At 50.1% G+C, this 27,901-nt stretch overlaps 11 protein-coding genes across 11 annotated transcripts; 5 read left to right on the plus strand and 6 right to left on the minus strand.

Annotated features, from left to right (window-relative positions):
- Window positions 1-169: 169 nt before the first annotated feature.
- On the minus strand, window positions 170-613 carry VFPPC_16543 (hypothetical protein; the record flags this gene model as incomplete). Its single annotated transcript, XM_018294296.1, has 1 exon — window positions 170-613. One exon carries the CDS (start codon window positions 611-613, stop codon window positions 170-172), a length of 444 nt encoding a protein of 147 aa, XP_018139397.1.
- A 773-nt stretch (window positions 614-1,386) lies between these two features.
- Window positions 1,387-3,324, plus strand: VFPPC_14611 (methionyl-tRNA synthetase; the record flags this gene model as incomplete). The annotated part of the gene is made up of 1 exon (XM_018292379.1): window positions 1,387-3,324. One exon carries the CDS (start codon window positions 1,387-1,389, stop codon window positions 3,322-3,324), a length of 1,938 nt encoding a protein of 645 aa, XP_018139396.1.
- Window positions 3,325-3,970: 646 nt separating this feature from the next.
- Window positions 3,971-4,707, plus strand: VFPPC_14610 (GCN5-related N-acetyltransferase (GNAT) domain-containing protein; the record flags this gene model as incomplete). Its single annotated transcript, XM_018292378.1, has 2 exons — window positions 3,971-4,283; window positions 4,343-4,707. The coding sequence occupies 2 exons, from the start codon at window positions 3,971-3,973 to the stop codon at window positions 4,705-4,707; spliced, it is 678 nt and encodes a 225-aa protein (XP_018139395.1).
- A 520-nt stretch (window positions 4,708-5,227) lies between these two features.
- On the minus strand, window positions 5,228-7,070 carry VFPPC_09498 (heterokaryon incompatibility protein; the record flags this gene model as incomplete). Its single annotated transcript, XM_022428660.1, has 4 exons — window positions 5,228-5,233; window positions 5,384-6,101; window positions 6,165-6,942; window positions 7,001-7,070. The coding sequence occupies 4 exons, from the start codon at window positions 7,068-7,070 to the stop codon at window positions 5,228-5,230; spliced, it is 1,572 nt and encodes a 523-aa protein (XP_022284149.1).
- A 495-nt stretch (window positions 7,071-7,565) lies between these two features.
- Window positions 7,566-9,503, minus strand: VFPPC_09497 (heterokaryon incompatibility protein; the record flags this gene model as incomplete). The annotated part of the gene is made up of 3 exons (XM_018288022.1): window positions 7,566-7,595; window positions 7,659-8,807; window positions 8,865-9,503. The coding sequence occupies 3 exons, from the start codon at window positions 9,501-9,503 to the stop codon at window positions 7,566-7,568; spliced, it is 1,818 nt and encodes a 605-aa protein (XP_018139393.1).
- A 1,139-nt stretch (window positions 9,504-10,642) lies between these two features.
- Window positions 10,643-11,519, plus strand: VFPPC_14609 (hypothetical protein; the record flags this gene model as incomplete). Its single annotated transcript, XM_018292377.1, has 2 exons — window positions 10,643-10,919; window positions 10,981-11,519. 2 exons carry the CDS (start codon window positions 10,643-10,645, stop codon window positions 11,517-11,519), a joined length of 816 nt encoding a protein of 271 aa, XP_018139392.1.
- Window positions 11,520-13,022: 1,503 nt separating this feature from the next.
- Window positions 13,023-13,295, minus strand: VFPPC_18136 (hypothetical protein; the record flags this gene model as incomplete). The annotated part of the gene is made up of 1 exon (XM_022429792.1): window positions 13,023-13,295. One exon carries the CDS (start codon window positions 13,293-13,295, stop codon window positions 13,023-13,025), a length of 273 nt encoding a protein of 90 aa, XP_022285204.1.
- A 161-nt stretch (window positions 13,296-13,456) lies between these two features.
- On the plus strand, window positions 13,457-15,327 carry VFPPC_09494 (kinase domain-containing protein; the record flags this gene model as incomplete). Its single annotated transcript, XM_018288021.1, has 3 exons — window positions 13,457-14,227; window positions 14,297-15,088; window positions 15,157-15,327. 3 exons carry the CDS (start codon window positions 13,457-13,459, stop codon window positions 15,325-15,327), a joined length of 1,734 nt encoding a protein of 577 aa, XP_018139391.1.
- A 3,309-nt stretch (window positions 15,328-18,636) lies between these two features.
- VFPPC_14608 (ring finger domain-containing protein) lies at window positions 18,637-20,994 on the minus strand (the record flags this gene model as incomplete). The annotated part of the gene is made up of 1 exon (XM_018292376.1): window positions 18,637-20,994. The coding sequence occupies one exon, from the start codon at window positions 20,992-20,994 to the stop codon at window positions 18,637-18,639; it is 2,358 nt and encodes a 785-aa protein (XP_018139389.1).
- A 1,078-nt stretch (window positions 20,995-22,072) lies between these two features.
- VFPPC_09491 (translation initiation factor eIF-2B subunit beta) lies at window positions 22,073-23,593 on the minus strand (the record flags this gene model as incomplete). Its single annotated transcript, XM_018288019.1, has 3 exons — window positions 22,073-22,169; window positions 22,263-23,432; window positions 23,496-23,593. 3 exons carry the CDS (start codon window positions 23,591-23,593, stop codon window positions 22,073-22,075), a joined length of 1,365 nt encoding a protein of 454 aa, XP_018139388.1.
- A 1,551-nt stretch (window positions 23,594-25,144) lies between these two features.
- Window positions 25,145-26,506, plus strand: VFPPC_09489 (NIF domain-containing protein; the record flags this gene model as incomplete). The annotated part of the gene is made up of 1 exon (XM_018288018.1): window positions 25,145-26,506. The coding sequence occupies one exon, from the start codon at window positions 25,145-25,147 to the stop codon at window positions 26,504-26,506; it is 1,362 nt and encodes a 453-aa protein (XP_018139387.1).
- Between the last annotated feature and the right edge of the window lie 1,395 nt (window positions 26,507-27,901).

Genomic DNA, 27,901 nt, shown 5'->3' on the forward strand with positions numbered 1-27,901 from the left:
ATGTAACATGGAGGTCATAGAGCCGGTTTCCTTTGTGATAAGAATTGAAATATTCTCTAAACGTTTTCCGTGTCCTATATGTCGTGAAATCAACGCCTTGTCGTAAATCATAGCCATTCTATCCATGAATATACACGAAAAGTATTCCCAAATCAACGCCAGCAATGCATCATGAAACCATCCTCTCTACAACCTTGACCTTCCCCTGCGCCCGCTTCACCCGATCATCAAAATCCTGAACCGCCTCATCCGTATTCTCTGTCGATAACGTATCCGGCTCAACCAGCGAGTACACCATTCTCACATTCTTGTCTAACCGCGCATTGCTCGGTAGCGGCGGTAATGTGCACTTTGTCTCCTTCTGCTTCGCAACCTCACTGTCCGCTGATTGATCTTGTTGCGACTGGGGAGGGAGTCTGTTTGCCCAGATGACTGCCCGACTTGCTAGCCGGCCGCTTTCGAGAAACTTCTCAAAGCCCTTTTGCATGCCAAAGGAGCGGCCTTCCATGCGGCCTGCTTTTTCGCCGTCTGCGAGGCCTTGGGTGTAGCCTTGTTGGTAGAAGTTGTCCTCGAGGTTGAGGATGTCGTCGAAGGGGTCTGGTGTGGAAGGCATTTTGGTGTTTTATATGTCAGGATTTGGCTTTGGAGTTGGTGGGATTGGAGTGTAGTGTGAGTGGTAGACTTCTGGTTGGTGATGACAAAGATGTGGTTGAGTGTGGATGAAGGGTCTGACTCAGTGGGGCTTTGGGTGGTGAGTTTGGGGAAGGATATCGAAGGTTGACTTGGGTCTACATGGGTGCAAGAGACTGGGGAAACCTTATGAACAATATAAGAGTCACTCTACTGTTTGGTCGTGCATACAGATTTTGTGCAAATTGGTGGGCTTATGTGATGTGAGCAAGTGGCAAGCGGTGGTCGGCATTCAGACGGCATTTGGGCTTACATATCAAAGAGGAAGGAAGATGTTGGTGGTGGGATTAGGTGCACAATTGAGAATACATGTAATGTGTATTTCGAGCCAAAGCAATACGTATTCACTACCAGAGTTGCCTATTCTATTGAATTGCCGTGTCAGACATGTCATGTATGACTTTCAATTGCGCTTGCGTGACTCTTGTCATGTCATTGAGCCCTGCATGTCAAGTTCCTGCCAATGCCCCTCCTCGAATCGGAGGAGGGGCTGAGTTTTCCACACCAAAAGTTGACCCCTCCATGGTGCAAAGCCCAGACTCTCTTCACCTCAGGTGACTCAGGCCTCTGCTTTGTCCTCCCTGCATCTCCGGATTCTTTAATTGCCACCACAACCTCTTGCCATTGGAGTCGATCAACCGCATTTTACCAACTTCAAAACCCGTCGCAGCATTATCCCAAGAAGAAAATTCTGACATGCCGGTTGAAAATCCTATCCTGCCCGTCAAGGGCAAGAGGAACATCCTCATCACCAGCGCCCTGCCCTACGTCAACAACGTCCCCCATCTGGGCAACGTCGTGGGCAGCGTGCTGAGTGCGGATGTGTACTCCCGATTCAGCAAACTTCGCGACCGTCCTACACTCTACATTTGCGGAACAGACGAGTACGGCACCGCTACGGAGACGAAAGCTCTCGAGACGGGCCAGACCCCCCAGGAACTCTGCGACGAGTTCCACGCGAAGCATAAGGAGGTGTATGACTGGTTTGAGATTGGATTCGACTATTTCGGCCGCACCACGACCCAAAAGCAGACAGAGATTGTGCAGGATATCTTTTTAAAACTACATGAGAACGGATTTCTCGAGGAGCGCACCACAACCCAGCCGTACTGCGAGAAGCATGATGGCTACCTGGCCGATCGATTTGTCGAGGGAACGTGTCCCAAGTGCGGCTATGACGATGCTAGAGGTGACCAGTGTGACAAGTGCGGAGGGCTCTTGGACCCCTTTGAGCTGATCAACCCGCGATGCAAGATCGATGGTGCCCAGCCCATCCCTCGCGACACCAAGCACATCTTCTTGAAGCTGGACTTGCTTCAGCCAGATATTGAGAAGTGGTTCGCAAACGCGCACAAGAAGTACGGATGGCCGCAGAACGGTGTTGGAATCACGCAATCTTGGTTGACCAAGGGCCTCGAGGGTCGCAGTATCACCAGAGATCTCAAGTGGGGTGTTCCCATCCCGCTGCCCGGCTATGAGAAGAAGGTCATTTATGTGTGGTTCGACGCTTGCATCGGATACCCGTCTATCACAGCCAACTACACGGACGAATGGGAGAAGTGGTGGAAGAACCCCGACGATGTTTCTCTGTACCAGTTCATGGGTAAGGACAACGTGCCGTTCCACACGGTTATTTTCCCTGGCTCCGAGATTGGAACTGGCTACAACTGGACCATGTTGAATCATCTGTCTACGACCGAGTACCTCAACTACGAGAATGGCAAGTTTTCCAAGTCGAGAGGCGTTGGTGTCTTTGGAAACCAGGTCAAGGATATTGGCATCTCGCCCTCTGTTTGGAGATATTACCTCCTGTCGAATCGTCCCGAGACTGGAGACACTCAGTTTGAGTGGCAAAACTTCGTTCTTGCCAACAACAGCGAGCTACTTGCCAATTTCGGTAACTTTGTGAACCGAATCGTCAAGTTTGTCAATGCCAAGTGTGATGGAACTATTCCTGAATTCTCTGCCACGTACACAGACGACACGTTCGACTTTCCCGGCTGGGTCCTCCGAGTCAACGCCCTTCTGGCAGAATACGTCGACCTCATGGAGAAGGTCCACATTCGTGCTGGCGTGAAGAAGCTCATGGAGATCAGCACCGAGGGCAACACCTTATTGCAGTACCGACTGGACAACACCAACCTGGTTGAGAAACCTGAGAGAACCAAGACTGTTATTGGCTTGGGCCTCAACCTTTGCCACTTGCTGGCGTCTCTGGCATCGCCATATATGCCCTCAACATCAGAGTCAATCTGCAAGCAGTTGAACACCACGCTTGCCTTTATCCCCGACGTTTGGGATCCTGAGATCCTCAAGAGCGGCCACAAGATCGGAAAAGCGGCTTACCTGTTCACTCGTATTGACGAGAAGAAAGTGGCGGAGTGGAAGGCGGCTTTTGGTGGCAGTGCTGAGTCCCGCGCTGCCGAGGAGGCTGCCAAGAAGAAGAAGCAGGAGGAGAAGGAAAAGAAGAAGGCTAGAAAAGCGGCCAAGGCTGCTGAAGCCGCTCAGGCCGCTGCTGGCGAAAGCCCTGCGGGCAAGGACAAGGACGCGAAGGCTACAGATGGAGCTGCTGTTGCTCCTGCTGCAAGAGATATAAAGGATTTGCCTATCCGAGCTAAGCCTGAGAGCAAGTAGATGAAGATTAGATCTTGCGATTTGAAGATGTGCAGCGTCAAGAGTATTTGCAGAAGGGGCCGGGGCTTATGGAATGACCAGACGGTATGAAAGGTTTTATGAATGATGTATGGGGCAAGATATCATGACTGGCGGTGTACAGGGATTAGCAATCATGTCATAGCGATAGACTTGGATGCTAGATATTTGCAATTGTGTCAAAGGTTGACTATCAAGGATTGGACTTGTGATATGATATTGTGATGTCATTTGGTGTGGTACCGAAGGGCCAGTGTACTTTCAAGTTTGACTATTACCCAAGGTTTATGCCCTTTATGCCTTATTTGTGTCAAAATTTAAGCATCTTTATAGTTGCAAACTATCCAGCTACTCCAGTCATAAAAGCGAAGTGTGATGTCAAACTCAACGCGATATGAAAATCCATGCCCCACATTATCCCACCACCGGTTGACATCTACGAGGGGCAGATTTTGGCGGAGCATCACCTCCAACCTGCAACATCGTCCGTCATCCAAAGCTCTACCTTGCACACTCACACCCACGCGCAGCGCCACTGCGCAACCTCGAAAACCCCTCAATCGACCTCGCGCGCACCTCCTTCCCCCCCGATACCCATTTCCTTGACGCTTCCTCTCAGCGCTCCGCGATGGACATTCGTGTCCTCACCAGCGCGGACCTCCCGCTCATCCAGCACGCCAACCTGGAGAACCTCCCCGAAAACTACTTCCTCAAATACTACCTGTACCACGCGCTGTCATGGCCGCAACTAAGCTACGTCGCCGTGGATGTGAGCCGCCCTGCCAAAGGACCGTACGATTACCCCAAGATTGTGGGCTACGTGCTGGCCAAGATGGAGGAGGAGCCGACGGACGGAGTGCCCCATGGTCATATTACGAGTTTGAGTGTCATGAGGACGCATAGACGGCTTGGTATTGCGGAGAAGTTGATGCGACAGAGCCGTATGTTACCCCCCTTGGTGACAGCTTCGCAAGCTAGTGGTATGCTAACAGTTAGGTAGAATTGGCCATGGTGGAATCCTTCCAAGCGAAATACGTGTCTCTTCATGTGCGCGTCTCCAACGTCGCTGCCCGGCATCTCTACGAAGATACATTGGGGTTCAAGAATGAAAAGGTCGAGGCGAAGTACTACGCGGACGGGGAGGATGCGTTCTGCATGCGTCTGGACCTCGATGGTATTAAGAAGCAGATTGAGGATGCGGACAAGGAGACGAATGGTACGGATGGCGAGGTGGATGAGGGTGAGGCGGTGGGCGAGGTTGGTCGTGATCCTGCGAAGGGGAAGGAGGAGAGGAAGATGAAGGTTGCTGTGGGGAGGAGTCTGGGCGTAGGGGCGTTGGTTGAGAAGGATGAGAGTAAGCATTGAGGGGGATGATGAAGGGGAGTGTGCTTTATGGCTGGACTATTATGTGGATAGATAAAATGATATGATTGATGTATATGTTATCTGGGGGCTATGTAGACTGCCGAATCGCCCGGCCTTTGGACTCAAGGACACAACAGATGTCGTGATTTTGACCGACCTGATAGGCCCAAAGTTTTGAAGGAAGAAGTTCGTGAAACCTTTGCAGTGGGCCGACCTAGAAATGAATGAAATAGAACACAGGCAACAAAACGATAAGCTAGTATCGTACCGCTGTCGTTCTGTAAGAGCCACACATGGCAACGATCTGGATCTGCATGGGATGTTTACAATGCGGTCTAAACTGAACACCATGGCGGCTAGATGCTGGAGATATTCGCAACCGACATCGTCACCCTGCGACACTTGCCTGGAAGCTACCTCCCAATGGTCCATCAGTGGCGAAGTACAATTTATCTTTGGTGGCCTATCTGTTAGATAGATTCTTCATTCTTCTATGTGGAAATGAGATTGCACAAGTACTTCACGACTGAAGGCCATTGTCAGCCTCATGTGTCGGGCCCATCTATCGCGCGTGCCTCAATATAACAAAGTCTTGCATTCATTTTCGTAAAGTACCCGTATAGCAACCCGATGAGCCAAGTATACCGTCTCGGAGCACTGACTAGTAAACGTTTACCCAGGTTCCTTCTCTCGCCACCTCCTCAGAATTCAGGGATGCCACCCCGACTCTCTCATAAAAGCTCTCATCTAGCACTCTGATCAAATTAATGATCAAAACATGAAGTTTTCGATCCTGTTGGCTTCCGCTTGCCCTATCCCGTCCAATAACAACGCACTTCAAGTCGTCCATGTCATATTCTTGGGCCTCATCGAATGTAACTTTGGCCGAAAGATCCGATTTTGTAACGCTCACGTCTCTTGCCAGCACACGCAGCATTGAGGCTGCCGCGTGTTCATAACTCTCACCTGCTGCTTCATGGCCAATGCTATGCTTAAATGGGTTCGAGAAATCACTAGTTGCCCACTCAATTTCCTGGAACTGCAGTTTCATGTACTTGATGGGACCGTCTTTCGAAAACCAAGACCACGTCGGCACATAGTAGCGACTGCGTAGTGGCTGTTGAATACGCACCATGGGACGGTTCTCGCCTCGCTTCCACAATAGAAGGCGCGGGAAGTACAGCGGGAAGAAGCCATATGCAGCTTTTGTCTTGAATGCCTTGGACAGTCGAGCTTGCAAGCCGAGAATCGCCACCGCACGGTCGGACTTTTTGGTGAAGGCCAGGTTAGAGTATCTCTCGTAGAGATCCTGTATAAGCATCTGTCGCCCATCACGGTAGTACTTCAACGCGGAATCTGGAAAGTTGGGATCACCGAGGAACGCGGCCATTGGACTGATATGTTCGAAAACATGGTTACTTCTGTTTATATGAAACAGGGATATTAGGTGGTCTTACTTTCGAAGCCAGGTCAACGTCTCGCAGTAAACTCCAGCACCACACTCAAAATACACCTGCGTGGAGGTGAAGAAGATGGTGCGCCGGGATAATGCCCTCTCTTGAAGCACCCAACCGCGTTTGTTGAGCTCTCCAAGTTCAACATCGCGGTGAAAGTCGTCAATGTTGGGGCATATATAGAGAGTTTGGTCATCGGAAGTCGAGAGTTGGATACAGTCTCGGGGTTGGCGATTATGAAGAAAGCCCATTAGCGAGGATCCAGCAGACCCGGCGGCAATGGTGCAATACGCACCGCTGAATACTTGTTCCATCCTGACTGATTCGTATTCCCAGTCTTCTTTGTCATCCTGGACTATGCAAAGCGAGTCAATCCAAAGGTATTTTATGTCGATCCCGAGCGATACAGAGACAGCATCCCGAAAGGTCGGTGGTAGACTTGGAACATCAATGTGTTGTTGGAGGTCAGCAAGATTATGTCTGTAAGTACAGAACTTCTCAGTCTCGCTGAGGTTTCCCCAACAGTGACTGAGTGCCACATATCGCTGTAGTCCAATCACTCTAGAGTCCACAAGGCGTGGAGAGTTGCCAAGCTCCAAAAGCCTCGTTGGCATGGGCAAGTCGTCACACTCACCCGGGCCGTTCTCAGGTGGTGGACGGCAGATTCTATGAATAGAATCACAGCGTGAAATACACTGTTTGATCAGCGAGAACTGCTCTTCGCTGCCCGGGTTAAACAGCTGCGGTAGCCCAAGTTGAGCACCGTTTGGGATGGGTTTGCCTAGTCACAGCGGTTCGTCTCTTTTCATTGAACAAGGTATACACACAGAAGGACGTACCTGGACTACTGTATATTGAGAGAAGGTTTGGTCCGTCTACGACACCTAGCACACCTCCGTTCCGATGCATTTTGGCCACTCCCCGTACTTCCAGTCCTCGGCGATTGACAGTTTGCTGAACGAGAGCACATAACTGGCACGTTGTGGACGATGAGTTGAGTGTTGACAAATCACACTCCCAGCCAGACAAGTTGGCTAGGTCTATGTTCTTGCAAAAGTCACACAGAACTACGGGGGGGTTCATTGGTTTCGGCCTGATTCCTTCCCAGCTAATTGCGTCGAGTACCTGCGTGGCAAACGTATTGTCTGGGAATGAGATCCAAGTATTACTGAGCTGTTTCGAGTGCTGCAAAAGAAATTTAACAAAGTCATATATTTAAAACTATGGTCATCTGTGAAACGTACGCGCTAAAGACACTCGTTAGACGTGAAGATTCTCACGAGGTGAGGATTCTCCTTACCAACTATGAATAACCAAGTCAGCGAAAGGGTAAATCGAAGTTACGAGTTCCATTACCGACATTCTGAAATATCGTGGATATCTTATTAGTTACCTGTACACTCGTTATGGATGGGGCATTGGTGTGCTAACATACTGGCAACACATCGTTAGTTTGGGCTACATGCTTGGCTTTGGGGTATGGCTTGGATAGCTTACAGCCTGGGTATCTGACATTGTGGAATTCTGTGCGTTGATGCTCTGATGATTCCAGTTTGTGGGCACCGCTATAGATTCGCCCTCCGAATAATTGCCCCCGTTGGTTACCTGACCCGAAGTGCCGCTCGACGTGGACGCTGCTCGGGCGTTGTCTGATGTTGCCAACAATCCATCTTTCTTCACAACGTCAGACCGTCCAAGTAAAGGCGGTTGAAATTCTAGTGGAAAGAGGTAATATTCGCGTCTGCACTTTTTCCGAATCGCTTTCATTCTAACATGAGCGTGTTCGGTATTTGTTCTCATCCGCTGGCTGGCATCGACCGGGGATTCCCACGACTCAGGCACTTGCATAACCAGTAGGTCTTCTCGCACAAGCTTCAAAAGGTCTCCGTAAGCCGTGTCTTTCTTCCCGAGTTTCTTCAGCCTTGAGTCAAAGTTATCCAGCAACGAGTTTACTTGATGATGAATGAAACGAACATTTTGTTCTTCATCCCAAAAGTGTGTGGTTTTTTTTCGGAGCGACTCGACAGAGTCGAAACCTTCAACGAGCCATACGAGCAGTTCAACCACGATACAGCCAATGGACCAGACATCATATAGTCTGGATCGAGCCTTGAGGTCGTTCTCTGGTAGTGCTTCTGGTGGTGTGTATCTATCTGTGCCCGGTGGAGTGCGAGTCATTTTGCCCTGGTCATTTCTCATCTTAGTGTTGTCTCCTTCCTCATGGAATGTAGAAAGACCCCAGTCCGCAACCCTCAATGTCCCGTAGCCTTCTTCGTCTTTAAACCAAAGAATGTTCTCGGGCTTGAGGTCACCATGCCGGCCGTTGCGTTCATGAAGCTTGTGAAACACGGAGCAGATGCCCACAAACTGGTCGATGATCCATATTAGCCCTTGGTAATGCTTGCGATGCGATTCAGAGTTCTTCCAATACTCGCTGAGATTACCGCCTTCTGCCCATGGGAACATTAAGCACCTCTCTTGGCCAATCTGATATGCAGCGATAGCTTTGATGAGATGCGGTAGGTTCTCGCTCCTTCGCAACTTCTTGAGATTCTCGACCTCCTTGTCAAAATACTCGGCAACCTGCTCAAAAACCTTCGCCTTTTTAATGGCGACATCGATATAGTTATTTCCAGGTCTGACTGACTAAGAGGCTGTTAGTTCGGCGTTCCACTACCCTGGAAATCGTCGAGAGAACAGTACCTTTGCCATGGCTGGTATGTGTGCTATGTGAATCTGAACTTTCGAGACTTCGCCAAAGAATCCACCGCTCGTAGGCCGCGAATCAACTGTCATGTATGGCAAGCTTCGTATATGAGAGAAATAATACTGGAACTGACCGGGAACAAACACGGGTGCAGTGACTTTCTTCTGATGACCCTCGAAGACGATGTACTGATTTTCAGAAAAATGAAAGTTCTGAAAAATTGGCGAATCGTGGTCAGGAAGTCTAGCTGAATCAGGGCTTTCGATACTATAACCGTGGTACCTCCAGCCTTTGACACGCTTGAACCCAAGTGGCAGCGCTTTGTCCGTAATTTCATTCGTCTGTAAGTTTTCTAGGAAAGTAGCAACGTTGTGCATGACTCCCTCGAAGGTAAGACACATGATGAAAAACCACCGACGAGCCCCAGTGTTGAAAATATACTTCATAAGCTCGCTTATCTTAATTTCGGGGATCTCTGCCTCCCGGAAAGCTGAACGTACCATCTCCTCCGTCACCAGCTCTTCGAATTTGTCATATGGCAGAAATATCTTGGTCTGAAGGTGAGCAGGCTCGGAGTGGCGTGCGACGTAGTCACTGATTGAGTCCACTACGCCATTCGGCGTTTGGTCCTCCATGTTCCTCCTATGCCTCGTCCTCTGTATTTAGGTGTGTCCGACAATAACGCTCTGACTTGGAACAGATAAGCAACGGGGAAAGCTATGCTTCTTATTTCCCAAGCATGATTCGGAACTACTCCCATATCAAGGCAAAAACTGGCAAATACCTTCTATTTATGCCCCGTGAACTCGGTTGACCACAACCGGTTAGGGAAACACTACCCGTGCGGCTCAGTTTTTGGCCTAGAAACCACCATCATGGATTTGAATCAGACTTCTGGTGAGGCGGATTGCATTCCTTGGGCGCCGTCTCGACCACGGGGATGCAATGTGGTAAGCTATGGGTGGTTGCTTGGATCATAGGCTCGGCCCAGTGGTCAGCAGAGACATTTGCATCAGGCAGACTTTTGTTACTTACAGGGCTAATTGGCATTGTTCGCTACCACAAAGGCGTTTATGAGAAACGTAGCCTCGACTTGGATGCAATTGAGGCGAGCAAATGTGGCAGGGAGGAGGCGTTGGCGAGCTGATTGGGGGGTCATTTCTCATTCTCTCCTGATGTTGTAGTCAGAACTCAGCGATTGCAAATAAGATGAGGCCCCCAGTCTCCCACAGCATGCTTTCTACGTCGCCTCACTTCTTTCTCGATAGAAACTGCCTGTGGGTTGCACAAATGAAACCGTATCATGCAATAAAGAGCGCTCGGTGAACATATATTGCTCCGGAGATGTAGAATCCCGTTGTTGCTAGCACCTTAGTCAGAACGGGAGGGTTTAAAGCAACGTCGAGTGACACGTAATATGTCTGGGGGGCGTAAATCCCCGAAGGGTCGTCGAATGCAAACATGATGCAATATCTTTAGCGTTGCAGGCTCATTCCGGCTGCATGATGAGCACCCAATAACCATGTTGCTCCATTTACTAAGACGGTTCCCTGCCGGAGACATGAATCCTAACCAGGGAATCCAAAATTGACGCAAGTACTGATTTCACCCTTGCTACTTTGTATTGTTGGGTGTCTGTTCAAACTTTGGAGCCTCGCCCCCTCTCGTGTCATATGAGTGCTTTCAAGCGGTGATAGTTAGCAGTCTCTACTTTCTTATTAGAAGGATACTCAGTATAGTAGAGTAGAGCACCCATAATATTCAACTTCTTTCGATGGAATCTGATGAGAAGCATAATGAGGGCAGTGCACAAGAAGACTTACTGGAGGGTCTGGCGTCGCTACCATACTATGAGAGGCTCACTCGTTTCATTCAAGGGTCTTCAAGGCACTGGGTCTCAGGAGGAACAACTGTTGTAGACTTTCGGCCATTGTATGCAGTTTCAATTCATCACCATCACCAACGGCTTGCCGAAGCGATCCAGCAAGCCAATGCTGAGACTATCACGGATGAGTGGCTGGCCAGGGTTGGCGGCATCATCCACGAATACAGTACAGTATATTCATTCTATTTCTATTCTTACTCAATACTAAGAAGGATACGCCTATATAGCCGATACTCTCCGGGATTTTGAATTCATACACGCCAATCGCTGGAACACCCAGTTTGTGAAAGATATTGCGGCATCCCGCCTGGACAACGGCCAGCGTGCCCGACTCCAAGGAGCCATCATCAAAGAACATGAACTTGAAGTCTGCGACTCTCACCGCAGCTTGTTCCAAGACTCCGACCTTCTTGGCTCCTTTGATCATGAATTGATGCAACACAGCACCGCCATTGGGAAAAGCTTGGGAACTGGCCGGGCACAGACAGTCGCGGCGGAAGAGCGTCGCAAACATGTTCACATCGCCATGAAGCGATTTGGGTTCGCCATCATTGGCGGGCTCATCATCGTTTTACCGATGCTCATATTGATGGTGGGAGTTGCGAAACCCAAAACCCTTTCCGTTATCTCAGTTTCCATCTTTCTGTTTGCAGTGTCCGTTGCGATTTTCTCCAAGACTGAACCTGAGAGCTTGTTAGCGGCTACGGCAGCGTATGCGGCAGTGTTAGTTGCTCTGCTTGGGATTGGCAACACGGGAAACCAGTAGGCAGCTCTATTAACAGGTTCTGGAATTTTGGAGGCTTAGTCTTAGGGGAGAGAAGGAAACAGGTTACCTGGCGTGGTCTACACACCAGATTATCAGCAGATCAAAGCTACCAATCTAAGGCTAAACCCCCAGATACTCATCGCCACTATTTCAAGAAAAAATAAAGAAGGCCCCTTTGCATGATTCTTTCAACCGAAATACTACAGTCCGACTCTTTCTACACGGCCATTTGATGTGGGAAATGCGCGCCTCTGAACCCCGACTTCCTACAATATTCGTCGATCCTAGCCTTGTTTACGACTTCAAGGGCATCCATCATATCTGAACTTTTCTGTTTCCAGTCCAACTTGGCATTGTTGCCGCCTGATGATGAATTTGATTCCTGTTCCCAGCCTGCAAGTTAGTCTTCATCCCTACGACCACATCGACTTTGTGGAAGTTATGGCGAGTTTTGTACTTACGAGTTCTCGATCGATGTAGACTATGTAAATGTTTCGCATAAGGAACACATTCAACTGATGTCTCTTGAACTTGCCTAAGAGAAACTTCTCGAGTGCCTTTGGGTGAATGATGTCTGGGTGTTCCGTGTAGACGTTTCTTCTGTCGTCTTTACGCACAAGCTTCAAGCCGAATCCCACGGCTTCATCACCCGTAGTCTCGTCATTACCGGCCGTATCCCGATTCTTTGACGCTTCTTGCTCGCATTGTTTTTGTATTTCCACCATGACCTTTTGCGTTTTCAGTCGGAGGTTAGCAGGTGGGCTATTCGTTGTATCGACGCTCGACGATGAAGGTGGAATCTTGATTTAATTTTCTCGGTAAATGAATGTTTAGGATGCGTTACCTGTAAAGAAAACCTCCCCTACAGAACTTGGGTATTATACTCTTCGGCTGGACACGGTCCCTAGGGGTTTGGAATTTGGGCTGCTTGTTGAGCATGACCCAACAACGACGACAACGCCCACACCAACGCACATTTAAGGCGCTGCCTTTTTGTGAAATGGCACACGGGCGGTAACAATCATGCAGATGAAACCAGTTATGATTGAGGTCAGACCAAGCATCCCGGCTCGGCTACGGATATTGTCCAACCACACGCTGTCAGCACCGCCAATATCCTGCGGATGTTGTGTAACCCAAACAAGGGCGCAATCAAACATTTGAATTGGCAGTGGCATCATAAGGTCTTTTTCTCATTCCGTCAGACCCGCCACATGACTCACTGAGGTAACACAAGGCGTATTTCTTAGGAGGCGGAGTTGACCGGTCGCCCATAAAATCCTCAATTTGTCTCATCAGGAATGTCAGCCATGACTGCTGTGTAAACCATGCGTCTCATGACCATCCCTTGGGCGCCAGTCCTGTACTACACACCCCGATTAGTGAAGACGAAAAACGTGTCCATGCATATTTCTACCCGTATGCTGCCGCCACATAGACCAGGCGAGATGCTGGTCTTGTCCAACCCCTTTCGGTTGCCTCACCGACTTGAAAAGCAGGTGGCTAACATCCATACCGTCGATAATGCACTACATACTGTGTGAAAAAGAACACATGGAAGCAACGGACCCCAAGGCCAGCTTGTCTCTCATGTTTGTTTACAAATCCTAGGCTTACTTCCTCTCTTTTCGTACGACAGCGCAGTTCAGCTGTGATGCTGGAGACCGGTACTGCTTCGTGATTCGAAAATGCCCTCGACTTACAGCTGACGACATATGCTGTGACATTTTGATACAATTGAGACACCGCAACATGATGATAACTTTTATGTTGCATGGAAATTTATAGATTCAGCTCGTCAACTTAACCAGTCTGTGTGATAACTCCCTGCCATCTGTTCGTGATGTCGCCGCACTGCCAAATGAGTCCCATTGTCACCCAGTCCCCCATATGCTACGTTATTCAAAATTTCAAAAAGAATCTTGTCAACCGGAAAAATGGTAGAGATAGCCCAAAACCAAGAGGACAAGGACTGCCACAGTCCAGTAGCACGATACATTAGCCTCCCTACAGCTCCAAATTCCCAGGTTGACGAAAGCCTTGTCTCAGACGACTGTGACAATGTCATGACCCTGGAGCAAGTCCACTGTTTTCTTGATATTGCGAAGGAATCCAGTATCCTGGACTCAGTTCATTTGAAACTTAAAAACAGTCGTTTGCCTAGTGAAATGGCTGACCATCAGAGCCGGGGATACTTGCCTATCGAAGTGTGTTTGGGAATATTGACCCGTGATATCATCAAGGCTCTGATCAAGGAAACTCACTCTGGCGTACCGGTTGAAGAATTCAAAAAATTACTAAACGCAGCCATCGAGAGCCCCCGACTTCTCGCTATTCTGATCCTGATGGAATCAATTTCTCTCCTAAGCGTCGTCGAGAAGGCAAAGATTTTCGATCGACACCTTCCCCTTATAGAAGCACCAAATGGTGTCAACAGCGGACTGCGAACAAGCATATCAGGGGATAAGGTAACGCATCTACTTAGCAACTGGACCGACAATATGCTCTGTGTGTTCGATGCCCATCAAAATACTGTATGTGTCCCATTCTTCAACTTCGAGTTGGTTGAGGACAAGATTCCGTACTTTACACTTGTTTCCGGCACACACTTGCCGTGGAAGAGTTGTGGCGTGATGGCAACAGGGGGAAGTGGAATCATTCGACAAGTTTCTATACATCCAGGGCACCACAACTTCAAATCCGAAAAGGTACGCTAGTGACTTAAGCACTTATGTCTGAGTACTTGCAAGTCTATGTGCTGATATGTAGTACGCCAGAGCTCGGAGCAAGAGGAGCATTATTTTGCACTGAAGGAGATTGGCACACTTTGCAAGGATAGCTATCTACAAGAGTTGAGAGCTTTGAGGAAGACCCACGCTACAGATGCAATCAAAATGCATCTAATTAAGCTGCTCCTGGCTTTTGAACACGGAACGCGGAAGTTCTTGATGTTTGAATGGGCTGATGGCAACCTATATGACTACTGGAAGGGAAATGCTGCCCCGCCAGAACCAACGATTGAGAAGTGTAGATGGGCAGCAAAGCAGTGTCTTGGGCTCGCTGCTGCCCTCGGCAAAATCCACGGACATGACAATTTGGGGGATCCATCCTACTCAAGCGACACTCCTGAAAAGAAGGATGCGGAGGGAGATGAGAAGGACTGGGGTCGTCACGGGGATATTAAACCGCAAAACATACTGTGGTTTAAATCCTATGCCAATGAGAAAGATTTTCTGGTCATCTCAGACCTGGGACTGACTCGGTTTCACTCCCAGGGGTCCAGGTCCAAGGTGTCTCCTAGTGGTCTTGAAGGGCATACAGCGGCTTATTGTCCCCCGGAGATGGTCGTATCCAAGCACATTTCCCAAAGATACGACATATGGTCTCTTGGATGTGTTTTCCTAGAGTTTTGCACTTGGTGGGCACGGGGCTATCAGGAGGGTATTCTTCGATTTGAGTCCGATCGAGGTGATTGGGTGCCAGGTTTCATCAAGAATAACAATTTTTTCATCGTGTCAAAGTCAGAGGAGTCGTACATACCTGCTCAGATAAATCCCGCCGTCTCACAGGTATGAGAAGTCTCTGCAAGATAAAACTGGGCGCCTCCACCAATGCAATGTAACTGACTAGTCAACAGCAGATCAAAGACCTTCTGGAGTCTCACGGGGACGATCGATTCGCGGGTCCGATGTTAAAACTTGTGAAGAATAAAATGCTTGTTGTCGACAAAACAAAGAGAGCCGGAATTGTCGAAGTTCATGAGGAACTTTCTGAAATGGTCAAGAAACTTGAGATTTCTAAGGGTTGACCTCTCAAATTACGCTGTTTGGCACCACTGCGATCGATCTGACCGAATTCGGACGGCCGAAATTTGCGATTCAACGCTTCGGTGCGGGAATATAGAAAGCCAAGATAGTATGCATGGACTACTTCAGGTCTCATGAAAGGCTTTACATATCAAACGCGGGGTTCTATCAATGGAAATGAACTCTCATGCTTTCCCAGCTTATACTCCCTCCCATACCAAGAAAAGATCCTTAGCCCATTGCGGTTGAAGATCAGTTACTTGTGCCGCCAGAAATCTCGATGTAACCCTTAGGTTAAGTTTAACTGCATTCAAAAATTAAAACTTCAAAAGAGGTATCTTACCAGCCACTTGTCAGAAGTCGTCAGTTATGTTCAACAAGCACTTGGGTAAGTCTACTAGGTGACACCACAAAGGCTGCCGCCGATGGTTTCAATGGCAAGGAGAGCCGCGTATTGTAACTCGGTGCTTTCATACAGGAGTATGTAACGGTAATGACGTAAATGTGTGTTCGCTTAGGCATGACGAGTGGCTTCATACATTGGATATCGTTCAACCATTTCTCATCTCGGTAATGAACACTTTGCACCCGGTCAAAAACAGAGTAGCTGATACTTTGGACACCGAGCCGTAGAGGATCTTGAGATGCCCTCATCAACGAGGAGCCTTGTTCACGTTCGGAACCGTCACTCAGTTTTCTCACATCGCAAAGTCAGGCGCATTAAGTCAAGGCGAACGTCAAAGATCCACTCATCAGTAAATTGGGCCAAACCAACTTCCCTCTTACCAGACATACTCTGAGACTACTGAAGCAAAGTAGGATATGTCAGACGATGCACTTGACGTTGAATGTGACCCGAGCCCGCAGAAGCTATTCCAGAACAGTATCTCCACCTTGAAACCTAGCAGCTCGAAGCTGAAGATATTTAAACTCAATACCATTTCAGTGTGTTGTCTGCCTGAGGAGACCATCAGCTAGAACTCTGCGGGCATTCCATCCAACGTTGGAGAGCCCTCTGTTGGCGATTCACCACATCCGTTGTTTGTAGAAGCAATTTCGCCGCCCCCGCAAGCGGCATAGTCCATAGTACTGCCAGTACAAGATGGCTACTTGTCGTCTGCATCCCTTGGGTCTAGAACGGGAAGAGATAAAATCGCAAGGCTCCTCAAGTCTTGGGCAATGTGTTCGGTGAGCTTTTCTCTTATCACCTCTGGCGATTGGCATGTCTCTGCCAGCGTGGCGAGCTCCGGAGGAGTGCATTCACAAAGAGGGCAACAGTACTCCTCCGGGCGGATGAGGAGCTTTTTCCTGGTTTGAGAGAAACAAAGAATCTGAGAATGGGTTAGAGGTTGTCGGTCTGGATGGTTGGTTGGATCCATCAGATGAGAGCGGAAGCTCTCCTTGTCGTTGAACTGCTGAGCTTCGTGCCCAACGTCGCAGAACCAAGTACTCATGTGGATTCGCGTATTCCACTCCGGTGAGTGAGTAGATGCCATATGATGGGCCCATTCCTCAACAGATTTGTAATACCGAAATGGGAATCCGCAAGTCTCAGCCAGGCAAACATACGGCTCCACGTCCTCGTCCAGATGTGACCTAAGTTATGGTTAGAGACAAGTGAGCTACGTAACATGTTCAGGGAAAAGCACTTACATCCAGTTTGTTTCATCGTCAGCCAAGTCTTTTGCGAGCAGCTTTCGAGCACAATATGGACATGGACTTTCCATATCTGCTTCCAATCGCCTGGGTATGGCGGGATACTGCATTGCCCTGGCGTGTATTGCCGAACATTTGTTTTCCGTAGATAGGCCCAGGGGCTTCTGCATAGCATTATCACATGCTCTTGAGTAAGTAAAGCTCTCAGCGTCGTGGGGCTTAGTGGGAACAGTGTGAAGGTCCCTGAGGCATAGTAATTCGAGCAGCGATAGGTCGCTCAGCCGAGATCCAGATTCATCGACTATGCGTTGACCAGAACGTGTATAGTTGAATGCAGTGTGGCCACATTCACATCTACTCCACTATTTCTCGTCTTGTTTTATCTGGTAGCACATGCGTTTCCGTCGAAGAACGATGCTGTCTGCCAAGTGATCGGTGAGGGATCGTCTGGCATGAGGGACGTCCCTGCGAACGACGGCTGAGATATGATGTGCGAACACAGTGTCCTCATATGTTTCCAGTTTGTTGAAACCGTATCCTCTCCTAGATGCAGCTCGAATTGCTTTTGTCGTGAAATGCAAATGTTTCATGACTCCCTGAACAGTTTGAATCGCCTCATCCTTCCAATCCTGGTTATCATATTCTATAAGGAGACCGAGACAACGCGCGCTCACTAGATGATAGTAACAATCAGACATAAACCACCAAAAGAGCCTCAGACTTACAGTATTTTAGGTTTCTCGTAAGAGTTCGAAGTAAACCCAATATCAACCTATTGAAGAACGAGTCTCCTTGGAGATGCTCATCAAGTGGTGCTCCCTCATCAGTGGATAATGCTCTAGTGTCGTTAATCCAGTTATCGAAACTGGATTTCATTGTTTTCCATGGAGCTTTCTGAGTTTATGACACCATTCCCTTCCGCAGCGCCGAACTCAGACGGCTGTTCCACATGGTTTGTTATCGTACGGAAGAGTGCAGTGCAGCGCGAAACAGCGTCATAGATCGTGCCATTATCATTTCCAATCGTTTGGTTTCCGTCATCGCAATCCGCCTGATTGGGGGTCCAACGTTTATTCTTACAGAGGTTTTGAGTGAATATTCCCGAAAATGCAACAGCCTGTACCGCGCGTATTTCCGGATACTTATCTCTTGTTGTGCTTTCTATTTTCCACACCACTATTAGAACGTCAGTCAGCTCAAATGGGAACGACGTCAAGAGGACAGGGTGAAATAGATTCTGCTCGCCCCGTCGACACCACAAAGTAACTTATAACTGTGCGTGTGCCTTAAGTCTAAGTCCCCGCCACACTTCACGAACCGAACCAGCGTTTCATATTACCCTTAATTTCGCATTTCTCTAGCACATAAGGTCTGACATATATATCATCTAGTTTGTATAGCATTCGGGAAAGTGGTGCGCCAATGTTCTCAAATCATGGGGATCATGGCATCAGAAAGCCACAGTCGCGATGTACGTACGCCATTACCGAGCCTGTCATATGGAGAACATAGATTCCAGAGTTAGGGTCGTGCGTCATCTTTCCACCAAATTCATTTCAATTATTTTCGTCATAAATACATTAAAGCGAATGGAGATACCAAATCCCACCTAAACGCCATCCAAGTCATAATCATTACAGCCGCAACCTCCCCCCTCACTCGGCCAACTCCCTCGCATAAGCCCCATCCGCCTCCATCCTCAAAACCTCCAACTTCTCCGTCAAAGCCTCAATCTCCTTCTCCATCGCGCCCCTTCCCTCCTTCGCATCCGCCGCCTTCGTAACCAATTTGTTGATCTCGGCCTCCACCTCCTCCATAGCCTTGTATTTGGAAGCAGACGAGGCTCCTGGTGGAGGAATATGTGACGAGATGCCTGATTCGTGGTCATCTTCGGGCCATGCACCTGGTGCGTCGCGTGGGCTGCCTCCGTGCGGAACACTCCAAGGTCCAGGGGGGATGTTGGGGCCGCATCCTCGCCCTCTTCCTCTTCCACTACCGCAATTGCCACCCCATCCGCGAGGACCGAATGGTCCATGAGGCCCAAGGGGGCCGTGGGGGCCGAAGGGACCACGCTCGCCGAGAGGACCGTCGGGGCCAAAGAAGAATGAGCTTCGTTGGGATGGACCTGTGCAGCCTCGGGGCCAATGATGGCTCCATGATGGGGGATTAGGGGCCGCGGTTGGAGCTGGCGGTGCGGGCGGCGCTGGAGGTGCAGGAGGAGCTGCTTGGGCAGGCGGAACAGGAGGAACGGGAGGCGCTGGCGGTGCTGGCGGTGCTTGAAACGGAACTCCGTGTCTCCTATGTTCCTTGTGAGCTCGTCTCATCTCTCGTCTCTTCATTCGATATTCCCTCTTCTCCGCCTTGCGTTTCATACGTCGCTCCCGTCGGTATGCCTTTCGAGTTTGCCGTTGCGACTTCCTGATAGCCTTCAAGCTCGCTTGAAGTCCCTTGACTTGCGCCTTGAGTGCCTTTCTATCAAAGTTGGGATCTACAGGTCCCTTAGGGATAGCCTTCAGCTCTGCCTTTAGTGCCTTTACGTCGCTCTTGGTGACAACTTGATCTGGCAAAGCGGTCCATTCTCGAAGACGTTCAGTATACACGGGCAGCTGGTGGTCCTTGATATCGTCGTAGTCGGGCAGGGAGCCGATAGATGACTCAGAGCTGCTAGAGGATTCTGAAGAGATGGATGATGCAGACGGCGACCGCTCGTGTTTGTCTTTGCTGTCTTGATGCCATGCCCTTCCACGGTCTTCTGAGTGTCGGCCGCCACGGCGCCCATGCCAACCGTGATGTCCGTGATGCCAGTCATTATGCCGGTCGTGACCGTCGTGACGGCCACCACGGCGGCGATCCCATCCTGAGCCACCGCCGAATGTCCACGACGGGCCAGGAGGTCCGCTGGGTGCTGACCACGACGGGCCAGAAGGTCCGCTTGGTCCAGGGGCGCTAGGCCATGGGACATTTCGTTGCGAGCACCCAGCCGACCCTGAAGGTTGGGTCTTCTTGCCCATGGTGATGCCGTCGCTGTCCATGACCAGACTGCTAATTTTTATGCCGTTGCTGTCCAAAACGACGGAGTCTCCGTACCGAATGCCATTCTTATCAATAGACCACTTGCCGAAACGGGAGGCATTAGCATCACTCTGCTGTTGCTGTTGTTCCCTCTGTTGTTGCTGCTGTTCTCTTTGCTGCTGCTGCTGTTCTCTCTGCTGCTGTTGCTGTTCTCTTTGCTGCTCTCTCTGTTGCTGCTGCTGCTCCCTCTGCTGCTGCTGCTGTTCCCTCTGCTGTTGTTGTCGTTCTCTCTCCTGCTGCCGCAGTTCCCTCCGCCGCTCAGCATCCTCAAATTCCACTCCCCAAGCACCCGGCATTCTCGTCTCGGGGTCCAGCCTCACAGTTATACCCCTCGGCCCAAAGAACCCATCATTCCACTGCTGCACAGTCCCCTCAATCTCAGATCTACTTCTCGTCGTCGCAACCCCATTCTCCCTCATCTGCTCCAACTGCGCCTCAGCCTGAGACCTCCCGCTCGTGGAACTAGCATCACTCCTACCCTCTGACCTCAACTTTCTCTCGATAACCGCCTCATTACCCCTAGTCGTATGATCCGGCAGCAAAAAGTTGACGAATGTAGCCCAGTCCTGTGGCGTGACATCCCTCGCAGCCCATTCGTGCTGATAGGGCAAATCATCCGGCAGAGAATTACTCTCTACTTTGACGGTGTGAATGAGCGTTTCTGCGGGTGGATTAGCTGGCGGAGGTCGTGAGTCAAAGTATAGCGATGCGCCGGGTTGCTGTGCGTGTTGCTGTGATTCCAGGTGACTATTCGACGAGGTACGAGGCGTCAGGGGAGGTGTGTAGACGACGTCTCCTGTGGATGAGGCATCGTCGAGAGGGGTGAAGCCGGTGTGGGATGTTGTAGAGGCGGCGGAACGAGGGGCAGCCGAGTTGGAGTAGATGTCGGTTTCTGAGTAGGGCGGAGGCGCATCGTCTACGTTGACGTGCAGATTATTCATGGTTGAATCCTTCGCTTGGCGATATGCTTTTTGTGTGAGGTTTTTGCGTGTGATGGGATGAAGATTCTGGTAGTGTTTGGTTGTCGAGATGTCTTGAGCTCAGTTGCGGGGCAGGAGACGAAGGGTCCTCGGAAGTCTGTCGCCGATCGAGGGACAGCTGAAGGCGCGGGCAGTTATGTTCGTAGCCCGTGACGTGGTGCAAATTGAAACTTGAACACCGAATGAACTAAGGGTACGCCTGCCGATTGAACGGGTAAAGTTGCCGTGGTGAGCAGCGTTGCCTAATTTTGGTCAACTTGGTGAACACTGGATATGCCGAGGAGGAAATACACCGTGGTCGACACTACAGCTGTTTTGTGAGCCAGAATGAACAGAGAGGGAGGAGTGGAATTACGAGGCGAGTTCATTATTATCTATGCATTGAATATATGTGGTCTCTTCGACCGTTTACCAACTATCAAGGGCTAGCGGCTGCCTCTAACCAAGATTTGCAAATGGCATGTCAGAAACAGCGGACAACTCGTGGCCTGCACCCAAAACTCTGGATGACTTACGTCTCCCCGGTGCTGCCGCTCCATGATTATCTGCGACCACGTCTGCCTCATCGTCAGCCTGCTCGATGCGGCGCATTGCTGGTGACTCCAGTTCAATCGCATTGGTTGCTGAACAAGCCAGATTCCACCAGAATTCTTGTCAATCGCACTCGCATCACAGGGCTAGATCCACCCTCGGGCCCTGAGCAGCCACTACCCGTGGCCCTATGGTTGTTGCCCAATAGCAGCCTGGTGTTGCCTGTGGGTGCTGACGCGGCCACTGTGATCCCCCTGCCACCCACATGCATCATCCTCCTCATGTCCAGTCACATCCAACCGACTCTGGTGATACCATCCCATTCCCGTCTTCGTCCCGTCGCCATCGTCAGGCACGGTCATTCCAAGCCTTGACGAATGACCCTATCCATGCCCAAGTCTAAGCCCTGCTTCTATTCCTGTCTTGCTCCATATGAAATCATCGTACATATCCCTTACCCAGGGATGGCCATGGCGCTCTGTGCGAGGCAAGCAGAATCCTCGGGGTATCATCGTTCGGATGGGACTCCGAGGTGGAAATCAGCATCCTCCTGCTTGTAGTGGTCTGCAATTAAGCTGGCGAGGTGATCGCGTGAGTGGGTACCCCTATAAGTTTTGAGTACGGTTAGTTATCAATCTACGATGTGGTTGCGAGCTGCAACACAGCCTGGGTATCCATGCAGTTTCGACTTCACTTACAGATTGGTGACATATGTGTCGATGAACTCGGCTGGCACCAGCTCCGTCACGGGGGTTCGGATTTCCACATTATTGACCATGCTTCCGTCAGCAAAGCTAACAAAGCTTGATGAGTCTCCCCACTCGATAAGCGAACCTTCATCAAAGGGGTTGACAGGGCTAAGCTTGTAAACACCGGCCAAGACCACAACTGCGTTGCCTTGTTCACGCGCGGCTCTGGCAATGGTGGCAGCTCCAGCATCCGTAACAGCCCCTCCGTTTGCAACAATGCTTCTGGCGCCAAGGATCACCTTGTTAACTCTTGACATGTAAGCCATCAAACCAGAGTTCATGACGTTGATGGCCGTAATGCCACTGCTCGACAGCTTCTTGCGAAAGTTGGCGTATTGTACTTCCTCACTCTGCTTTCGTAAAGGTTCCGTCACAACCAGGACGGTAAATTTGCGCTTGGCCGCTGCACGAAGAACAAAACGCTGGACCGTGGGCGAAGGTTGGTGAACCATGATGTGATCTCCTGGACGAATTTGTACCTCTGCTAAAGCCGCGATTTGGTCATCCACCTGGCTAATTTCGTCCTTAATTTCTTCAATTCCGTCAATAACTTCTGATCGTAGAGCATGGACCTGGCTACTAGTCTGAAATGCACTGCGTGTAGGGGTAGAAGCACCCGACATTCGGTGCGGCGATCCCAGGCCGTCACCAAGGGATGGTGGGGAAGCAGAAAGGAGGTGGAAGAGAGACTTGGGAACATTCACAGAGCTGTACGATGGTACCGGCCCCGGTCTTGTTTGGGATACCGCTGGGTTGGACAGGTAGTCTCCAGCTGAATCTTGTTTCGCGTAGGTTGAGGGCGGCGACTGGAGTAGTGACAGGTTTGCCGGATTCGCGCCGCGAGGAGGAGTCATGGGTGCTTCGCTCTGAGTTTCGCTGGATAGCTCATTTCGATCTTCGACGGCTTCGTCACGGATGAGGGAGAGAATTCGTCGTACAATATTGCCAATGACAAGCTCTTTAGGCTGTGCCTCGACCAGACGTCGACCGATTCGCGTGACATTATCAATGAGGCCGTCAACGTCTTGCCATTTGGATCGAGCAACGACTTGTAGCAGAATATGGGCTGTGGCAACAGCGCATGGTTCGGATCCTCGAATTTGTCTCCTCTTGAGCAAACTACGGGGGTTGTCAGCGTTTGTGTGCGGTGGTATGTCAGAGCTCTCTTGGTGTGGTACGTACGAGATGAGGTTCTCGACGGCAGCCTCCAATGGCTGCCCTCTCAAGGATTTGAGATATTTCTCGAGGTCAGGCGCATAGCCCGGAGTAGCAGATGGCATTTTGACGTCGTTGAAAAGATGCCACTGTTTGATTGTGTCGAAAACCGGGAGTTCCTGAAGGGCAATCTAGCTATTTCGCGACGAGGGGCTGCTTTGAAGTTAGGAAAGAGTGACTCAAAGCGACCACCCTAGCTTCCTTACAACAAATTTTGAGGTGGGGCACAGGTGTGGTTGGGGCCGTTTGGATGCACGTACTTTGTACCTGCAGTATTGGACGGATACGTTGATCGTTTCACAGTGCAAGGGTACCAACAGTTTAAAATTTTAACTGGTTAGGAAAAGAAGTGCGTGATTCGAGGAGAACTGGTTTCAAACATTCGTTGCAGTTCTGTGTGGAGAGCGTGCAGATATTTCTTCAAGTTGAAGATGTCTTGATCAACAGTTCTATGGTCACAAAACACAGCTGGATCAGCAAGCAGAGAAGCAGCATGCAAACCACTCAAAAAGTAACAGTGAACACATAAACAGGACAAAGCACACGGATGACAGCGACCTGATGCAACATGCGGGCATATTTACTTGTCAATTCGTTTGTCTGCTCGATGCTCTGTTGTTAGTTTGTGAAGACTTTAACCTACCCTACACTATCTCATTTGTACTTCTGGATGAATTAAGATGTTCGGAAAGGCTCAATTACTTGATACACCACACGGCGATACGAAATATGACATGCTAATGCTGCAGACTAAAAGAATACACCCGGTGTTTACCTCTGGCCTACTCCATATGCTGCTGGATTGTGCCAACTTTACCACTTACCACTGCGGATGTTCTTCGGCAAGTGAGCCGGCATGGCTCGGATAGCTTAGGCCAGTTTTGCATGCCGACATGGATGATGACGTTGGCCGGGGACGGAGTATTTCCAGAGCCTTGTTGCAGCCCTGGGGGCAGTCGGGGCAGTCGGCCAGCGGAGTCAATCGTTTTTCAGTGGTCAGGCGCCCACTCAATTGGTCAACTGGTCAACTCTCTCCCAAAACGGAGGCACTCGCAGCAGAATTGAGCACTTGAGCCCCAGACTCATGGCCTGGCACTGGCTCCGGATTGGCAGGCCCTCTACTGGACCCATTTGATATCTGGTCAGATTCGAGCATTGCCTCGTTGAGCCCAGTCTCATCTCATCCTAGTTGTGTCCAGTGTCCAGCGCTCGCCCCTCAAACCTCGCCAAACATTGTTCCTCAACCGTTTTGCGCATAGCCATCGCATCGCGAAGCTGACCCTTCTGCTGATGCTGATTGTCCTTGACGAGCTTCGTGTAAGCACCTAGACGACCTGTCCGACTCCTCCACTATACACTCGTTTCCCCATGCCGTGATTGATTGTTTTTATTTTTTGGCTCGGCCTCGCGATACCCTCCGAGTTGACATCATCTCCAAACGTCGCTCCGGCTCGTGGCGACCTCGCCCTCTTCCTGCGAACACGCCTGCGCGTTGCTCTCACCTCACCCAAATTTGCCCCGTGCTGTACCATCACCTGTTCAGGCCTGCCGTCTTCTTCCAATCCATTGCATCGGGCGGCCTCAGATAGCCTGATGGCTGGCTGTCCGTCTCCAAGATGAATTCTCTCAACATCATTACTGCTCGTGTCTCTCCCTCCGCAAGCCCCAATGCTTCTCGATCCAACAGCCTCGGCAACATTAGTGCCGGATTGCTACCTGACGAAAAATCGACCGACGGAAACGACGGCCAAGATGAAGCCAATTCTGAGACGTTCGCGGGCTGCAACTACGACCACGCGCAACATGGCGACGAAAAGTCGGACTACATAGCCACCGAGGACACGCCGCTCCTAGATGGAAGCAAAACTGGCAACAAGCGAGCTAGTTGGTGGCACACAATACCGCGACGGCTGGTGTCCAGCTTCATCAGTTCTATTCGTTGGGTATTTGCTACTCTGGCCTCTCCCGGAGTCTATCTGATTGCCTGCTTCTATGATGAGCACGGCGTCTTTGCACCCCTGTCACAAATGAAGAAGCTATTTGGCGTCCAGAAAGGAGGAGGGATGGATAGCTACCAATCACACGGAAACCATACTAATCACACTGCATCTCCCGTATCAGCAAGCTCACAGCCTCGGGCATACCGCCGCATCGCGCCGCGTCCTGCGTCATCATCTGGATCGTCAACATCAGGCCAATCGTCCGAATCAGAAGAAGAAGCGTCCAAAAGCTCAACCGGCCGACACGCGAGATCAAAGTCACTAAACCCTGCAGATGAGCTCAACTCGGCGCGAAGGTCCATACGTATCAAACTCCACAATGATGATGCTCTCCGGCAGCGCAAGCAGCACCGCCGTGCCCAGTCTGCTGTGGCCAGGACCAAGGCGAGCGAAGAAGAACTTTCTGCGCAACTCAAGTCCCCAACGTCGCCCATTGCAGCCTTGACCAAGTATCCGAAGACGCCGGCCCCCCCTCGACCATTGATACCTCGACGCCAACCATCATACCTCAAACTCGATGCGTCTGCAAAGCACCAAAAAACATTGATTCTGGACCTTGACGAAACATTGATTCACAGCATGTCCAAGGGAGGCAGGAGTAGTGGCCACATGGTAGAAGTGAGACTGAACACTGCATCCCTGGGAATGGGCAATGCTCCTGGTGGCGCGGCGCAGCATCCCATCTTGTATTGGGTCAACAAGCGGCCGTATTGTGACGAGTTTTTGCGGCGAATCTGCAAGTGGTTCAACCTGGTCATCTTCACGGCGTCGGTACAAGAATATGCCGATCCGGTGATTGACTGGTTGGAAGCGGAGCGAAAGTACTTCTCTGCCCGATACTATCGCCAGCACTGTACATATCGTCAAGGCGCATACATCAAAGACCTTAGCTCAGTGGAACCAGACTTGAGTAAAGTCATGATTCTGGATAACAGCCCGCTGAGCTATCTCTTTCACGAAGGCAAGTCCAAGAAATAATGATGGCCGCGAAAGACGACCCGCCACTAACCTGGTGCAGATAATGCCATTCCCATTCAAGGCTGGATCAACGACCCGACGGACAACGATTTAATGCACCTGATTCCTTTGCTAGAAGGTCTTCAGTATGTCCATGATGTTAGAGCGCTCTTAGCACTGCGAGGCGGGGAAGACGGACAGCATATGGTGTAAATGAAGGCAATATTGGGCAAAAGAACTCATCTGGCGTTTTTATTATTTTATGAACTGGAGTAGCAGCGATTTGGGGCACTGACGGGCTCAACCACGTCGGTACAGGAGGAAACAACGTGGATGTAAACTATTGCTTCGCGTTGACGAAATAAACCTCTGTCACCACGTTGTACAGATAGAAGGATGGGGGTAGTGTTTTTTTAATCAAGGGATTGTCGGTGGTGATATGACAGAGATTAGTAGGAGCTCAGCTACGGGTTGTAGCTGGATGGGAATCTGAGCATTTTCAGCGTTTACATGAGTGCCGTCTTATATGTCCCTTTCTGGTGCATGTTCTTTGTGCCTTGCATTGAGCTTGGTGTTAGCTTCCGCCATCTTTATGCCCCTGAGCGTGTAACCGGGAATGGAAGATGGAATCTTGGTTTCTGGATGGTGGGTAGGTTGTACCATGGCGCACACACGGCATGATGGCACCAGCAAGGTCTGCGGCATATCTGGTGGTGTGCAGTATGGACCACTGTGTGTGGTCCCTGATTGAGAATTAGTACGACGAGGTCCTTTTTGGGATGCTGTATAGTCAGTGTGCCGTCTTGCCAAGACTACGCAGATGTCATAACCTAGGGCATTGCTCTTGAAAGTAGCCTATCAAGCTGACACTGAAGGCCAGGCAATTGACGACAGAACTTGGCTGTCTGGAAATTTGACATAATTGTTCCTGGATGGCGGCGTGGACCGATGCCTCCGGCTTGAATTGCCAGTTGGTGGATCTAGATTCTAGAGTGGATGGTGTCATGGGCACATCATGCAATGCCATGAGTTTAGCTTCCGGAACCAAGCTTTCAAGCTTTGACATGGGGTGATGCTGGGATCATGGCAAGGAATATGGGGCGTTGGATTTGCAGAACAGACACAGCTGAGCTGTTTATGGGCACCGTCATGAGAAAGTTGAAAAACGGTCTGGTACCAACGGCCAGCGCGTAACGGCTCTGTTGAGCACTACATAGTACGTAAGCTAACAAGTCGTGAAATTGAAGAATACCTGATCTCAGCCGATGCTATCCCCGCCTGCCGCATCTCCAAATCACACCAAAGCCTGCCACAACGGAATTTCATCCGTCACGCAGGCAGATGGTCCAGCCCCCAAAAACAACAGCAGCTTCGTACCAGCAGAAGCAAGCTAAGTCGAAACAGCAATTATTGGGC

The sequence above is a fragment of the Pochonia chlamydosporia genome, chromosome 7 (genome assembly GCF_001653235.2).
Source record: "Pochonia chlamydosporia 170 chromosome 7, whole genome shotgun sequence".
Lineage (NCBI taxonomy): Eukaryota > Fungi > Ascomycota > Sordariomycetes > Hypocreales > Clavicipitaceae > Pochonia > Pochonia chlamydosporia.